This window comes from Molothrus ater, chromosome 3, assembly GCF_012460135.2.
Source record: "Molothrus ater isolate BHLD 08-10-18 breed brown headed cowbird chromosome 3, BPBGC_Mater_1.1, whole genome shotgun sequence".
In the NCBI taxonomy this organism is placed as follows: Eukaryota; Metazoa; Chordata; class Aves; order Passeriformes; family Icteridae; genus Molothrus; species Molothrus ater.
In genome coordinates, this window is record NC_050480.2 from 92,512,968 (window position 1) to 92,530,226 (window position 17,259).

Genomic DNA, 17,259 nt, shown 5'->3' on the forward strand with positions numbered 1-17,259 from the left:
GTGTCCAATCACTGACAAAGGTCATAGTGACCTTCGCTGAAACGGGAAGACGGGGGAGAAAATCGCTTGCCAGAAAATGTAGATATCCTAGGTAGAGAAGCTAGAAGAATGCAAACATAGAAACAAAATAATCATTAGAAGATAGAAGTAGGTGTGGTTGATCTAAGTGTGCTTTAACCAATAATGAGCTCAGCTTTTGCAATATGTATAAGCTTCATTAACACCAATATAAATATGTGTGAGTTTTCAATAAACTTTGGGATTTGTCATCCACGCATATTGTGTGCTGCAATTCCTCCGCCGTTCACGACAAATGGTGACCCTGAACGTTCTTCTTCGTCAGTAGCCACGGTCGAGCGGCGTAAGAAGTTCAGGTCCTATCGCAGCTGAGGACGGCAAAAGCACCGCTGAAAAAGGGAAAGTGCAGTGCCCCGGGTGACCTCAAAGGAGAGCCCGGCCGAGACGTGCTGCCGGAGTCTGAAAGGGCTGCAAGAAGCGCGCTGTTATCTTCAACACGGATAAAGAAAGGCAAGCAGCATATGATTTATTTCCTAGCTTTTTATAAAAGCGTAAGGTTAAGGGTATAGATTTGCAGAAAGAGCTTCATGGGTTGTTAGCTCATGGGTATGCTCAAGGACTTTTTTGGAACCCTCGCACAGTGCATAGGTTATCAGACTGCCGTATATTTAGGAATAAGTTGTGGCAGGCAGTCATAGATGATGATAAAGCCGCGAGAAAGTTGGGAAATTTATGGCGAGTCGTGCATGCTGAATTGTTGAAATACCAGGCAGAGGAAAGAGCTGCCCAGCAGGCTAGTGCAGCCCATGAAAGAAACAGGAGTTACGGAGACTGGTTTGGCTCCCCGCCGACACTAGCTCCTGCTCTAAACAGCAGCTCCCTGCAGCTATCAGCTCCTGCTTCAGGCGGCAGCCCCCCCCCGCGCGTACTCCAGCTGTGCCGTCCGCACCTTCAGCCTCCCCGCCGCAGCGCGGCCCGCGGCCACCCCGCCGGGGGAGCTCGTGCCGGCCCCGGCCCTGGGCGACTTAACAGCTGCAGCGCGGCCGCCTCCCGCTCCGCTCCGCAGCCGCCCCGACCCCCGAGCCGGGGGGGCAGCAGGACGGGCCTCCCACCCCCCGTGGGGAAGCGGGCTCCGGTGAGTCCGCCGCCCCGCGGCTGCCCGGCGCGGTTCTGCTTCCCGGTCACCAGCTCCCTGCGCCCGGACACAAGTAGCAGCTGTCACCGCTTCAGCTCAGCCTGCCTCCAGCCCGCCACCTCCGGGAGCCTTGGATTGGACCTGGCAGCCGCAGCAACAGTGACTTTGATGACTATTCACCCAGAAAAGGTTCCAACTGGAGTGAAGGCACCGCTCATTATTGATGGATTACCTATGGGAGCTCTGCTTTTAGGACGTTCCTCGGCTACAATGATGGGATTATTTGTTTTATCTGGAATAATAGACGCTGATTATACAGGGGAGATTTCCATTATGGTGCATACCCTTTTTCTACCTATGCAAATTGAAAAAGGACAAAGGATAGCTCAACTGATTTCTTTGCAACACTTGGCTAAAACTGTACCCCCTCGTCAGGCACAGTCGAGAGGAGAGCATGGATTTGGATCCACGGGGGGTCTTACTCTTTTAACAGTGAACTGTTAGATGAACTTCGACCTTTGTTAAAGGGAACTGATCCAGCACAGCCTGTTCGTATAACCCCTGAACAGATTGAGACACTGCAGCAGGTATTGGACTGTGTTACACAAGGCAGTGTTCGGAGACGTGATCTTGATCTCCCTATACAGCTGACAGTTTGGTGTGGACCAAAATTTTTACTGGGTGCACTTACTCAGCATAACAGAAAAACGGGGGAGATATGGGCCTTGGAATGGATATCTCCTCCACTTCAACAACATAAAACCCTTCTTCAGAAAATTGAAATTTTAGCTGATTTGCTCAAAAAGGGTCGTGATAGGACAATGGGGTTGGATTCAATGTCCAAAGAGATCACTAAAGCCCTTATCGGATGCTATAACTGTCTACACAGATGCAGGAAGAAAATCCAAAACTGCTGCAGTGACCTGGCGAGAAAAGGGACAATGGCATCATCATATACTCTGAGCTACTGAGTTGGACACTTTGCAAACGATGGAGCTATTGGCTGTTGTATGGGCCATGATGCATTTCTCTGGACCTCTTAACATTGTAACAGATTCTTTGTATGTTGCAGGCGTGTGTGAGCAAATAGAGGATGCCTCTATAAAAGAGGTTCAGAACAGGAGGTTACATGAGCTGTTTATGCAACTGCAGAGAGCAAATGGTACCTTGAAAAGATATCTGAGTAAATATATGGATACCAGAGAGCCACAAGAAAGATTGTTAAAGTGTTTGTTTGTTTTGAACCACTTGTGTGTTTTTGGGGAAAATAAGGTTCCTGCTGTGATTTGTCACTATGTACTAGAAACAGAGGATGTAAAGAAAGATGTATGGGTGAGATACAGAGATCCTAAAACAGGACAATGGCAAGGTCCTGCTAAGGTGTTATATTGGGGCCGCAGATATCTTTGTGTTTCTACCCCTACAGGATCTCTGTGGGTACCTGCTAAATGGACCCGAGCAGCTGTGTTTGATGGAACACCTTGATCAGCTGAGCGAAGAGGATCGTCAGCGGGTGGAGACGAAGCTGCTGATCATCCTTCGACCGATACTTCTCAATCTGAAAGGACAGTGTGATGCTGCCATCGATCGAGCAGTTGATCGGTGCAAATCTCTTGATAACATACTAAGCTTGTATTCGATGCTTTCTGATTTTGAATCTGAAGGGCCTAGGGATTTAGCTTGTGTTAAGTGTCAAGATAGACGTTGTACTGCATGGGTATTATTTTTCTGTGGAGGTTGTCAGGAAACTAAGTGAGTACACCAAACTCGATTAGCTGAATTGTGGTGTGAAAGCTGTAATTTCTATTGGCGGTTTAACTCTTGGCAGAGAGATCTTAAATTGTTCACAGGACTACCTGGTTTCCAAGGGTTACAATTGTATGAGTCCCCAGAACAGAAAATCCTTGCATGGTTTAGGTGGGAAATACAACATTTAGTCAAACATGTTTTGGGGATATCTTGGTCCTGTATTTTGCAGACTAAGTGTGTTAGAAATATTCCTCTGTCACAGTCGAATGTGATAGGTCCTATTTTGGGAGGTCAGGATCCCAACCAAGTGTGGGATGATTGTCTGAAGAACCTAAAGAAGCTGAAGCTGAGAAAGAAGAGATATTCTTAAGAGTTTGTGACAGACATGATGGCCGAGTGGTCCAAAAGAGTGCCTGGGAAAATCAGGATGAGATGGAAACTTTATGTTGTTGTTTTATTAATTTTTGCTTCTTTTGGGGATAGTGTGGACCATCAGGCATGGGCCCCACCTCAGCCCAAGACTAACATATGGGTCACCCTGGCAAACCTAACTAAACAGGAGACTATTTGCCTGTCATTATCTTCTCCTGGCAATCCATTCACAACTTGTTTGGTTGGATTACCAGCAGATCCCTGGCCGTGCCCTTCACATGTACCAACTTGTAAGGTCAGCAATGCTAGGACGAGTGTGGATAATTGGGATCAGTGGATTTCCCACTTTCCTATAGCACCACAGGAACCCCAAGAGTTGGAGTTGTTAGAGTCAGTGATGGCAGATGCATGTATTCATTTTAACCATAGAAGCCTGCTGTCAGTCAAGAACCATTCTAATGTTGTAACTTCCAGCATGGCTGTCTACCAAAATGCATTGGCCTGGTGCAATTATACAACAAAGAGAGTGTCAGTCTCATCAAATGACCCTATTCAATTGCCAGCAGGATATTTCCTGATATGTGGAGACCGTGCTTGGGCCGGTATCCCATCAATGCTGCACGGGGGACCATGTACACTTGGACGACTGTCTCTACTTACACCTAACATGTCCATGATACTAAACATGAGCCGTCGCCATCGTAGAAGCAAACGAATGGCTCATGCATTTGCGGCAGACTGCCGGGACGATGTAAAGTTTTGGTCCCCAGCGGCCATAATTGCAGCATCTTTCTTAGCTCCAGGGGTATCAGCAGCACGTGCTCATGCTATTTTAAATAGGTTAGGGTGTTGGCTTGCTAAACAAACAAATGCAACTTCTTTAGCGATTTCTAGTCTTTTGCTTGATGTAGATTCTATTCGCCATGCGACACTTCAAAATAGAGCTGCAATCGATTTTCTTTTACTTGCACAAGGCCATGGCTGTGATGAATTTGAGGGCATGTGTTGCATGAATCTTTCTGATCATGCACAGTCTGTACACTCACAGCTCTCTGAGTTACGAAGGTTAACTGGGAATTTACAGGTAGAATCAGGCCTTGGTATTGATGGATGGCTCAAATCTTTAAGCTTAGGGTCATGGTTACGTTCTATTGTTAAGGTTAGCATTGTAGTAGCTATTGTAGCTTTGTTGTTAATACTAATTTTGCCATGTTTTTGTATATGCTTGCAGAATATGGTGCGAAAGATGATAACTACCGCATTTAACCAAACCATGCTTGTTCAACAGAAAAACAGGGGAAATGTAGAGAGTTTTTTGGATAATTGGTTAGCTGAGAAAGGACATTTCGATGTGATACCGATGGATAAGGATAGGGGAAACAAGCTGGGGATTATGTAACCGGTGTCCAATCACTGACAAAGGTCATAGTGACCTTCGCTGAAACGGGAAGACGGGGGAGAAAATCGCTTGCCAGAAAATGTAGATATCCTAGGTAGAGAAGCTAGAAGAATGCAAACATAGAAACAAAATAATCATTAGAAGATAGAAGTAGGTGTGGTTGATCTAAGTGTGCTTTAACCAATAATGAGCTCAGCTTTTGCAATATGTATAAGCTTCATTAACACCAATATAAATATGTGTGAGTTTTCAATAAACTTTGGGATTTGTCATCCACGCATATTGTGTGAGGCATTTCTTCCGCCGTTCACGACAGTGTGGGATCACAACAGCCGAGGATGTGGGAGGGAAGTTGGAAAACAGATCCTAGGCTTCTGATTTCTAAAGATAGATAAGCATGAAGTAAGAAAAAGAGCGAGTTTTCAACAAAATAACACCTTATTTTGAAACAAGTATCAAAAAGTACAAGGAGATCATGAATATGTATAAAGTCAAAACACACGAATATTTATTTGCATTACACTATGAAATCATTTGATTATATGACTACAGATAGCTCCCAGTAATGGAAAGGATATGCTAATACAAAATGTATGGTTATGCTCAGGAAAATATTCCAAAATATATCAAGGAAAAAGCCTTGACCAGGACCCTGAATAAGTCCATATTCATGCTCTAATACAGAGATCTCAGTAATCTCCCAGGAAATCTCTATAGCAGTGGAAAGAGGGGGTGATTACCAGCAGGCAACTCCCACTGCCAGCAGTGTTCTGCACGTCCAACAATTTCATTTCTGCAGTGCCAAAGCCCAGCAGAGCATCTGGGATGGGCACGGCCTTCATTGTCACCCCAGTGAACGCAAGGAGTCACAGCAGCGGTGGCTCTTGTTTGGTCCCTGCCCAGCCACAGCTGCCAGGGAGCTTTGGAGCCCATGTGGAATGGCCATCATGGCCTGAGAGGGCAAGGACAAAACAGGGCAAAAATCATCTTTGTAGCTACCGTGGCCATCAGTGGCTGCTGCCCCAGGAAGACAACTGAGAGGAGCAACACAAAGGGATTATTTTGTGCGTTTGTTACAAAAGGCTTGCAAATAAGAGGGCCTACTCCCAGCCAGTCACAACTAGTGCAATTTACAAATGCACTAGTTCTGCTCCACTTCAAGAAGAGCTTGCACACTCCAGATACTGGAATAGCCAATTTATTGAAACAAATCCAAAGAAGGATGGGGATTGCCAAAGGCACTAACTAGAGGGTAATTATGTATCTATATAGTAAAGGCACTAACTAGAGTGTCCGAATACCTATGGTAAATTCAGTAACTACTGGGTCCTAATATATATATACAGTAAAGGCATTACTTATAAGGTATTATTAAATATAGTAAGAGCACTAATTACAGAATACTAATATATACCATAAATGCACTAACTATGGGAGGTTAATATATACAGGGTCAGTCACGAGGCCCCACAGGCACAGCTCTGTGCACCAGGATCTCCTTCAATGACTGTGGATCAGCAGTTGTTCAAACGGATGCAGCAGGCAATTCTTCTCCTGCTCGGCCTTCCTGCTTGGTATCCAGACTGCTGGCCAGGTGCTCAAGGAGATTGGGTGCTACAGCCACCCGGAGGCCGGAGGGCAAGCTGATCTCCATAGGAAAGCTCTCATTGCCAATGACAAAGTGGTGAAGCTGTTTTGTCTCCAGTGAGCAGCGGAGGGACTTCAGGATATCCATCAGTCACAGACCAAAATCCCTCCTGCCCCACCGTGTCGGGGGTGCAGTGCTCAGGAGGTGTATCACCACTGTCTTCAGGACACAGCTGGAAAAACTTACACCCATCAGGAAGCCCGTGAGGAGCTGCAGGCTGGGAGACCTGTCTGGAAACGTGCCTGAAGAATTTTGCCTCTGCCACGGCGTAAGTCTCCAGCCACGTTGTGCTTGGGATGCCTACTTCTGTAGGCTGGCTGCTCACAAAGACATCTGAGTCTCCTTGCCGCACGGCAAAGAACATCTCAACCGTGAAGCTTTCCTTGTCTTTGCTCAGCCGAAATTTGCAGGAGCGGCTGGAGGGCTGCAACCTTAAACGCCAGTGGCACGATTCAGGCAACAGCAGCCAGGCTACTCTCACAAATCGATAGAACCAGTGGACAGTTTTCTCCACATCTAGATAGCAGCCGGTGCAGAGGGTCTGCAGGAGGCTGGGGTCCTGTTTCCTTCTCAGCTCCTCCTCGGGGTGGTGGAGGAAACACAGCATGTCCTCCCCCAGCCTCTCCCTCCTGCAGGTGCACACCAGCTCCACACGGACACAGAAGTTCCTCTGGACCATCCCTGCAGTGTCCAGCTCCAGGTGGAAGGCATGTCCTGGAGGGGGACTCAGGGGTACAAGCAAACGGTACACAACACCTTGTGCATGGGCACTCCAGCCTTCAAAGGCGCTGCCCACTCCCATGGCTGCTTGTGGCACCGGGTAGAAACTGTTGGACAAGCCTTCTCCAAAGACGTGGATGAGTTTGTCCACCAGGTCCGTAATCACGGAGAATCCTTTGTCCAGATCCAGAACAGGCAACTCCTGTATGCGCTCCTCTGAAAGGCTTCCAAGCTTCCTTTGCACATGGTTACCATTGTCGTCTTCTCCGTTTGCCGTCTCCTGCTTGTCATCGACATCGCCCTCTTCCGCATTTCCAACGACGTTCCGTCTTTCTTCCTTGTGGTGTTCTGTTTTTGGTTCATCCCAGTTTTCCCCTACCCTGAGCAGCAGTGGTTTGTCCCTGCCTTAGGCAGTTTGCTGTCAATCTATTTCCTCCACCCAGGTTACCATGGTTTCTCGATGTATCCAAGTTCTCCCCACCCCAAGCCCCTTGTCTATCACCCAGCAACCCATCCCTTTCTTCTAGATTCTTCCCTCCTGGGCGTCGGGTGATTGGACAGGAGCTAGGGCTCCTCCTCGATTTTTCGTTGATTTGTTGAGTTGGCTGGTCACTCGCAACATGTATCTAAGTTTTGATGTTCCTATTCGTTGCTGTAAGTGTACACCCCTACCCACCCCCTGCCTTTATAAGTTGCTGCACTCCAGTTTTCTGGGTCTCAGGTTGCTCAGGCCATTCCAGGTTGCCCTTCCCCGTCCTGTACCCACCTAGTCAGACAATAAATCTGACTTTTCTCAGCTGCCTGAGTCCTCCCTTTCTTCTCGCGTGCTTCGTGGCTTTCGCCCTCCCGTGAACTGCGGACCCACGGGTGCGGACCTGACTCAGAGTCGGGCAAGCACCTGGACTGCGAGCTGGGCTGTGGAGTGCCGGGACTCCAGCCATCCGCGCGGCCGCAGACTTGGCGCCCAACGTGGGGCGGGAATAGGACGCCGCCGTTCCAGCACAGCTTCGAGGAGTCGCCCGGGGAGTCCCCCTGGAGAGCTGTCGGCTGGGACCGGAGCCTACCGCCTCGCGAAATTGGATTATAAATTTCCTGCTGGGCGACAAGCCGCCCCTTAGTGCAGCACGCCCTCGTTTTAGAGGAGCGGTGCTCCTGGGGGACAAGGACAGCACCTCCTTGCAGCACCTCAAGGAACTGTCCTGCACGCGAGACCTCCCCTGTACTGCAGCTTTCGTTGGACCCACCGGCAGGGTGAGTTTCCTGGGGCCGTTTGCGGCATCACCACCTTGCTCTCTTCTCCGTTTTCTCTTTCCTTCTCTTTTTGGAGCAAGGGCCGGGTTGGTTCCCCCTTTTTCTCTTTTCCTTTCGGTTTCTTTGACTTTTCCTGCAGTATTTGGGTTGAGCTGAGTTGCGGATTTCCCCAATTTCTATTTCCGCGGGATGGGTGCTAAATTGTCCGCAACTCAAAAGGGAATTTATTACCAAGTTGTGGGATCCCTAGAGGGAAAGAGTTTCAAAGTTAATAAGAAAGAAATAAAATGTTTAATTCGGTGGCTGACCTCCAACTTTCCAGACGTTTCTCCAGCCTCGGTCCTGGACCCCAGTTTCTTAAAAAGAGTCCAGTCTAAATTGCTAAAGGGAATCCAGACCGGGGAGCGTTCGTTAGAGAAACACCTATATTGGATTTCGCTTTTGATGTCTGTTCAAAAATCTAAATTCGATTCTAAAAGACAGCCACCAGATCCCCAGTTCTGTCCCAGTTCTCCCTGTCCCTCTGCCCCTGTCCCTCGTCCCTGTAACCCTCTTTCCCGCTCCGAGTCCCGGGGGAGAGCAGCCCGCGCCAGCCCCGCGCCAGGTGTCCACCATTCCCTGGGCTCCCCCCCAACTCGGACCCCTCGCCCCAGAAGACCTGGCCAGTCTCCTGAGGAGCCTAACCCAGTACCCCTCACTCCTACCCCCACTACCCCCGTTAAGTCCAGAGTTCGTTTTCGGTCTCCCCATCAAAATGGCTCCTCAAAGCCACAAGATGGCGGAGACCGCATGGTTGTGGCGGGAAACCCCCCTTCTTCTTCCCAAAATCCTCCAAACCCTAAGCCCAACCCCTTCCCTTCTCCCGCCCTTCCCTCTTCCTCCTTTCCCCTTCCTCCGCCTCCGTCTCCTCCCTCAACTCCTCCCCCTTCTCCTCTCCTCCCTCCGCCTCCTGCTTTCCTTTTGGAGTCGGCAAGCTCCTCCCAAGGGGGTGTGCAGTCTGCTGTAGATCCTCCCACCCAGTTCCCACGCCACGCCTCCTCCTCCCCCACTTCCAGTTCCCACGCCTCCCCTTCCGTTTCCCACGGTTCGGCGGGGGGGGGGGGGAGAAGACGTGGGATTCCGGAGAACGGGGCCGGCTGCTGTCCCATCAGCCGCCCCGGTCGCTTTTCATCCTGTGGGGGAGGGTGCGACGCTGGCGCAGTGGGTCCCCTTCTCCCACTCCTCAATGAAGGAGCTGTGCAAGGCCCAGAGGGAGTTCGGGCGGGACTCTGAATATTTTCGGGGACTCCTTCAGGCCGCTCTGTCGGAGTCGGCAGTAACACCAGCCGATCTTCGCAGAGTTTTCTCCTGCCTCCTCAACCCCACCGAGCAGGTGCTTTGGGAGGGGGCATGGAGAAAGGAAATCCTGAAGGTGCTCCCGTCCCTATGGGACAGCCCGAGCTCTGGCCTTAGCACAACAGGAGAAGTGCTTTCAGTGGATCTGCTTTTAGGGACTGGGAACTGGGCAGATGGCTACTCCCAAGCGAGAGCCATCCCCTTGGAGGCACTACAGCAGACTGCCCGAGCGGCAGAAAAAGCGTTTCTGGGGTTGCGGGCGGCAGCGCCTCAAATCCCATACTCCCAAGTGTTGCAGGGCGCGGAGGAGCCTTTCTTAGAATTTGTTGAACGGCTCCGAAAATCAATCAACAATCAAGTGGAAGGCGAGAGCGTGCGAGCCGAACTACTAAAGCAAGTAGCGTTTCTAAACGCGAACCCGGCCTGCCGCGAGGCTATCAACAGCCTTCCTCTGGAGCCGTCTCCCACGCTGCGTGAGATGCTAGAGGTGTGTGGGAAGAAGGTCCTGTTTCCATCACCCGCTGGGGCGCCGCCTGCTGTCATTCACCGCCAAAAGACGCCGTCTCGTCACATCGCTGCTGCCGCTGAAGAAACCACTCTGCCTGCCGACTGCTGTCCTGCCCTCAAGGGACCAACTCCATCATCTGCCCCTGCTCCCAACGAAACTGCTGCGCCTTGCCACCTGTGCGGCAAGGTTGGGCATTGGATGCCTCAGTGTCCACTGAGGAAACAGTTTTATGAGTTCAAGAAGGCACAGCAGGGGGCCCCAGAAAGGGCACCGCAAAAAAACTAGTTCTGCAGCGCAGTGCCCCCCTGCGCCAGGACAAAAATAAGGAGGCAGATCCTGGTACCGTAACACCTAGAGGAGAAGGGGGGAATGAAGGGAGTCAGCCTCCATCATCACCGGACTTGACCTTTCGCCAAACTCAAACAGAACTAACTCCTTTGTCTTGTGTTTCCTCCTGCAGGCTGCAGCTTGCGGAGCCACTCCATCTCCGTTCCGCCGATTTTCATCAGGTTGCTGTGCTTCCAGAGTGCCCGAAGGATTGGGAGCGGGTGCGCTGCAAGTATATCGTACTCGGGGACACAAAAACGACTCCACCAGGAGTGAACATTGTTCCGGGTCTGTTATCAGCAGGCTCGGAGCAATTTTCGCTCCTGCTGCACTGTGTCAGCCCTCCTCTTTTCCTGCCCAAGGGGCAAGTCATTGCGCAAGCCATCCGAGTGTCGGAACTGAGCCCAAGAACAGCATCCTCATCAAGCACTCGGCCTGCGTCAACGCAACAGTACTCGGTAGCCTGGGCACAAGTCCTTGGGCGAGAGAAGCCAAAAATAATGTGTCAACTTTCTAAGGGAGGAGAGAGAGTCGCAATGTGCGGCCTGCTAGACACCAGTGCAGATGTCACGGTCATTCCCTCTCGGGAATGGCCGTCGCATTGGGATCTGCAAAACGCTCCTGGGCAGATCCGAGGTGTAGGGGGTCTTCAATTGGCGAGGCAATCTAAGAGCATTGTACAAATTACGGGGCCTGACGGACAATTGGCCTCAGTCCGTCCGTTTGTCTTAGATTACACAGAGCCCCTGTGGGGAAGAGACCTTTTAGCCCAGTGGGGAGCCAGAATTGACCTACCTGCGGCTCCCCAGGTTTTTCGGGCGGCAGCCACTGGTGAGCACCCCACCTGGAAACTGAATTGGCTCTCTGATACACCGGTTCAGGTGGCCCAGTGGCCGCTCAATAGACAAAAATTAGCGGCGCTCAATGAGCTCGTGCAAGAACAAGTGCGTAAAGGCCATTTAGTGGAGTCCATGTCGCCCTGGAACTCCCCCGTTTTTGTTATCAAAAAGCCAAACAAAGATAAGTGGCGACTCTTGCACGACCTCCGGCAAATTAATGCCATCATAAAAGACATGGGGTCTCTTCAACCAGGGATGCCCTCCCCAGCAATGCTCCCCCAAAATTGGAATCTGGCCATCGTTGATATTAAAGACTGTTTTTTTCAAATTCCCCTACACCCGGAAGACGCGCCACGTTTTGCCTTCACGGTTCCCTCCATCAACCGTGAAGCCCCAGGCAAGCGCTACCACTGGACAGTTCTTCCGCAGGGCATGAAATGCAGCCCTGTGATCTGCCAGTGGTATGTCGCTTCCCTGCTGTCCCCGATTCGTGCAGCGGTGGAGGACGTTGTCATTCATCATTATATGGATGACATTTTGATTTGTGCGCCGACCGATGACTTGCTAGCCCATGCTCTTGACCTGACAACCAATGCGTTGGTTGCTGCAGGGTTTGAATTGGCGCAAGACAAAATTCAACGGATGCCGCCTTGGAAGTACCTTGGCCTTGAGATCACAAAGAGGACCATTGTTCCTCAAAAATTGGCAATTAAGACAAACATCAAGAGCTTGGCTGATGTCCATCAGCTGTGTGGGTCGTTAAATTGGGTAAGGCCTTGGCTAGGCATTCCGACCGAAGACCTAGCTCCCCTTTTCAATTTATTGAAAGGGGGAGAGGAGCTTTGTTCTCCTAGGACCCTTACTCCGGAGGCCCAGGCAGCGCTGGAAAAGATTCAAAGTTCGATTGCGGCCAGGCAGGCCCACTGTTACCAACCGGGCCTGCCCTTTCGTTTCATAGTGTTGGGGAAATTGCCACACCTCCATGGACTGCTCTTTCAATGGAACAGTAACATCAAAAAGGGCAAGGACCAGGGCTCGGGGGACCCCCTCTTGATAATAGAGTGGGTGTTCCTCAGCCATCACAGGTCCAAAAGAATGACACAGCCACTTGAGCTGGTGGCGGACCTGATCCGGAAGGCAAGATCACGGATCAGGGAGCTGGCTGGTGTGGACCTGGAATGCATTCACGTCCCTATTAAATTTGATTCGGGCCACCTCAAAATGAGGATGTTTGAGAACGTCTTTGAAACTAATGAAATGCTTCAATTAGCCCTGGATAGTTACACCGGCCAAATTTCGGTTAATCGGCCGGCCCACAAATTGTTCAATCAAGAATTTACATTGACACTCAAGTCAGTTCAAAGCAAGGTTCCCCTTGACGCCTTAACAGTTTTTACAGACGCATCAGGAGCATCCCACAAGTCAGTGATGACTTGGCGGGATCCTCAAACTCAGCGGTGGGAGGCAGACATTACGATGGTAGAAGGCTCACCACAAGTGGCTGAGTTGGATGCAGTCGTTAGGGCGTTTGAGAGGTTTTCCGAGCCTTTTAATTTGGTCACAGATTCGGCGTATGTTGCTGGTGTAGTATCCAGAGCGGAGGGTGCTATCCTCCAAGACGTTGCAAACATCCGACTTTTCGAGTTGCTCTCGAAGCTTGTCGCTCTAGTCTCCCACCGAGAGCAACCCTTTTACGTGATGCATGTCCGGTCCCACACTGACTTGCCAGGGTTCATTGCGGAGGGCAATAGGCGTGCAGACGCCCTTGCCTCCCCTGTTCAAGTAGCCCCGCTCCCTGATCTTTTCGGGCAGGCCAAACTTAGCCACCAGCGGTTCCACCAGAACGCTCCTGGCCTGGTTCGCCAGTTCCACCTCACCCGCGAACAGGCCAGAGCGATCGTGGCAACATGTCCCCAGTGTCAGTCCCACCAAATGCCATCCATGGGCCTGGGGACAAACCCTCGTGGTCTATCGAGTTGTGAGGTGTGGCAAATGGATGTCACGCACATCCCCGCCTTCGGCCGGTTGAACTTTGTGCATGTCTCAATTGATACCTTTTCCGGCGCTATCTACGCCTCCGCCCACACAGGTGAAAGGGCGGCGGATTGTGAGAAGCATCTGCTTCAAGCATTCGCCGTCCTGGGCATCCCCAAACTCATTAAAACTGACAATGGGCCAGCGTACACGTCCAAGGAATTGCGCCAGTTCCTGCAGCAATGGGGAATAGAGCATAAGACCGGCATCCCCTATTCCCCGACAGGCCAAGCCATGGTGGAGAGGGCCCACCAGAGCCTGAAAAAGGTTCTCGAACACCAGAAAGCGGCAATGAAGGTCGAGCCCCCCCACATCCGCCTCGCACGGGCAATGTTCACTCTTAACTTCCTGAACTGCTCGTTCGAGAACCTCAATCCTCCGATGGTAAGGCACTTTGGGAAACACAACCAGCTGCAGCCTGAATCCAGGCCTCCGGTCCTTATCAAGGATCCGGAGACCTGGAAGACGGAGGGGCCATTTAACCTTGTGACCTGGGGGAGAGGATATGCCTGTGTTTCTACTCCCTCAGGCCCCAAGTGGGTCCCCTCCAAATGGGTACGGCCTTACGTACCGAAAGGGGCGAAGCACAAGACAACGGTCGGGCAAGTCCAAGTTGCGCATTGGAGGCGGAAGAAGAGAACCCCTGACCCCCTTGTCATCCTCCCTGACATATGTTACCTGTTTAGCCCAGAATCCCCTTGTGGTTAACCTCTTGTTGTGCCTGACATCCTGTGTTTTTAGTTCTTTTCCAGACATGGCCCGGACCCAAAGCTACCTCCTCCTGCTCGCAACCATCCTGTGGTCCACGCAGTTCGTCATCTACGCGTGGATCGTCCCCCAGCCCAAGGCGAATGTCTGGCGCACTCTTGCGGAGGCCCTAGGACAAGATCACATCTGCCTGGACACCGGCGCAGCAAAGGACCCGATGTCGTCCTGCCTTGTGGGGATCCCTCTCCCCCCCTCAGAGTTACCCCCTCCTTTTAATTATGCCTTTTCGTTGTCCACCACCCGCGATGCTATCGCAACCTTCTGGAGCGCCTGGAGGGACGGAGTCCGAGGTCTTGTCCCCTTAGACTCCGAACCCCAAGAGCTCCATTTGCTCGGTTCCGCAGCTGCTCCTGTTTGTATTCAGTTTCGATTTACCCCCCGCCCCGGAGAGAAAGGGTACACGGTCCTGAACCCGTCCGATCCCAGGTATCAAGCCGCCCGGTGGTGCAAAAAACCCATTAAAGTTCCACTCTCTTCCACCCCGGGCGGGAAGCCGTTAGCCCTCCCCCGGGGCATCTTTTTCATTTGCGGAGACCGGGCTTGGGCAGGCATCCCCTCTCACCACATAGGAGGCCCTTGCGCATTTGGTCGGCTGTCGCTGTTGACCCCCAACATTACTCAAATTTATGATTGGAGAAACAAGAGTTACAGCCTGAATTCGACCTCTGATTCGGCCCGCGCAAAAAGAGACCTAAAAGATCTTGATCCAGACTGTGACTCAGTCATTGAACATTGGGCTAAACCGAAAATCGTAGCGCTCACCATCTTTTTGCCGTGGGTGTCTATTGCGAAGTCTCTAGGCGAATTGGCCCGCCTAGAGTGTTGGGTGGAAAAACAAGCCAACTTTACCTCAGCCACCCTTTCCGACCTCCTATTTGATGAGAAAATGACGCGGCAGGCGACTTTGCAGAATAGAGCAGCAATAGATTTTCTGTTGCTGCTCCACAATCACAAATGTGAAGAGTTTGAGGGCCTTTGCTGCATGAACTTGTCCTCTCGGGCCGAAGATGCAAGGGTCGCTATTGACAAGATGCATGGCCTTCTTTCCAACATCAAGCAACAAACTGCGGACTGGCTGGGGGACCTGTTTTCAGGGTGGGGGTTGTCGGGCTGGGTCAGTTCTGTCTTAAAATCAGTTGTCTATATGTGTTTTACTTTAATAATTATTTTAATCTCGGGGTCAATCCTTTGGGGTTGTGTTAGGAGACTCATTTTCAAGGTAGCTCACTCCCCAGAAGTTCTTCATCTTCAGCCTGTCAATCTCCCGGAAGAGAACTCTTGGGAAGAGACGTCTTCCCAATCAGAGATGAGTGGAAATTCAGGAGATCCTGGTGCCTCCGATGGAAATGACCCCGAGTCGGTTTCTCTCAGAGACTGATTTGCTGTGTTCGATGTCCAAAAAGTTTTGCTCTTCCGCCCCTCCCCTTTTTCTTTTTAAACAAAAAAGGGGGAGATGTGGTGTTCTGTTTTTGGTTCATCCCAGTTTTCCCCTACCCTGAGCAGCAGTGGTTTGTCCCTGCCTTAGGCAGTTTGTTGTCAATCTATTTCCTCCACCCAGGTTACCATGGTTTCTCGATGTATCCAAGTTCTCCCCACCCCAAGCCCCTTGTCTATCACCCAGCAACCCATCCCTTTCTTCTAGATTCTTCCCTCCTGGGCGTCGGGTGATTGGACAGGAGCTAGGGCTCCTCCTCGATTTTTCGTTGATTTGTTGAGTTGGCTGGTCACTCGCAACATGTATCTAAGTTTTGATGTTCCTATTCGTTGCTGTAAGTGTACACCCCTACCCACCCCCTGCCTTTATAAGTTGCTGCACTCCAGTTTTCTGGGTCTCAGGTTGCTCAGGCCATTCCAGGTTGCCCTTCCCCGTCCTGTACCCGCCTAGTCAGACAATAAATCTGACTTTTCTCAGCTGCCTGAGTCCTCCCTTTCTTCTCGCGTGCTTCGTGGCTTTCGCCCTCCCGTGAACTGCGGACCCACGGGTGCGGACCTGACTCAGAGTCGGGCAAGCACCTGGACTGCGAGCTGGGCTGTGGAGTGCCGGGACTCCAGCCATCCGCGCGGCCGCACTTCCTCCTCCACTAAGTTGCTGCTGGACCTCTCCTTGTGGCCACCTTTGTCTGGATCACATTGAATTTTCCCACGTCAAACCACAGCACCAAGAGAAGCGTGAGGATTCCACTCAGAGCCCAGAACTGCCACCCAAACCGGGCTCCCCAGGCGCCACCACTCTGCTCCAGCTTCATCTGCTCCAGTTCCTGAACCAGCTGAGTCATCTGCTGCTTCAGATACTCAGCACGCTGCTGCATGCGCTCCAGGCTGGCCTCGTCCAGCCCATCCCCGGCCTGCTGCGGGTACTGGATGAGGCCTTGCACAAGCAAGAGAAGGAATGTAATGGCAAGCATGGCCAAGGGCAGAGAGCAGGGGTTCAGTGGGGATGGCAGGGAGCTACTGATAGGGAAAGTGGGGACAGGAGCCCCAGGGATCTCAAGGCGGGATAGAGGGGGCCGGCCAGCTGGCAGCCTGCCAGGCCTGTGCTGCTGCCCCAGCACCGGCACAAAGGGTCTGGCCAAAGGCGCTGCCACCGGGGACTGGCCTCTGGATGCCCGCCGAGAAGCCGCTCCCCGACTACTCGCGTTTCTGCCGTGGGCCTCGCTCCGCCTTCAGCACAGCCTCCTGTCTGCGTGCACGCTCGCCCCTCGCCGAGGCTGCTCTGGGGCAGCGTTACCTGCTGCTCCTGTTGGCAGCTGCCCCCATTGTCACACTGCGGCTGTGATGTCACACGTGCCAGTGTGCATCCAGGCCAGGCCTGCCCCTCCCTCCATCTCTGCCGCAGCTCTGGGAATCCTAATGGCCCCTGGCAAGCAAAGACCTGACATGCAAAAACAGCAGACCCGTGGGTCGGCAATGGACACCCTGGCTGTTCCCTTCACAAAACATGTAGTAGGCCTCAAAGCCTTCGTAATCTGAAATTGCGTGACGTGACCCATGAGTGCTTTGTTCCTCGAAGTCTTCTGCTCAGAGATACAACTGGTTGCCTTGCTGCTGACCTGTGTGCTTTTGGGGTCACTCTTGCAACCTAAGTGACACCCCTGGGTGTGTAGTGATGAATGGCCTGGAGGTGACATGGGGCTTCTCCATAGCAGGATCTCTGTT

At 51.7% G+C, this 17,259-nt stretch overlaps 1 protein-coding gene and 1 pseudogene across 1 annotated transcript; one reads left to right on the forward strand and one right to left on the reverse strand.

Annotated features, from left to right (window-relative positions):
- Positions 1-1,108: 1,108 nt before the first annotated feature.
- LOC129046651 (uncharacterized) lies at positions 1,109-4,951 on the forward strand. Its single transcript, XM_054514437.1, has 2 exons — positions 1,109-2,315; positions 2,580-4,951. Exon 2 carries the CDS (start codon positions 3,288-3,290, stop codon positions 4,671-4,673), a length of 1,386 nt encoding a protein of 461 aa, XP_054370412.1. The 5' UTR covers positions 1,109-2,315; positions 2,580-3,287; the 3' UTR covers positions 4,674-4,951.
- A 1,247-nt stretch (positions 4,952-6,198) lies between these two features.
- Positions 6,199-8,320, reverse strand: LOC118684717 (inositol 1,4,5-trisphosphate receptor-interacting protein-like 1; annotated as a pseudogene).
- Between the last annotated feature and the right edge of the window lie 8,939 nt (positions 8,321-17,259).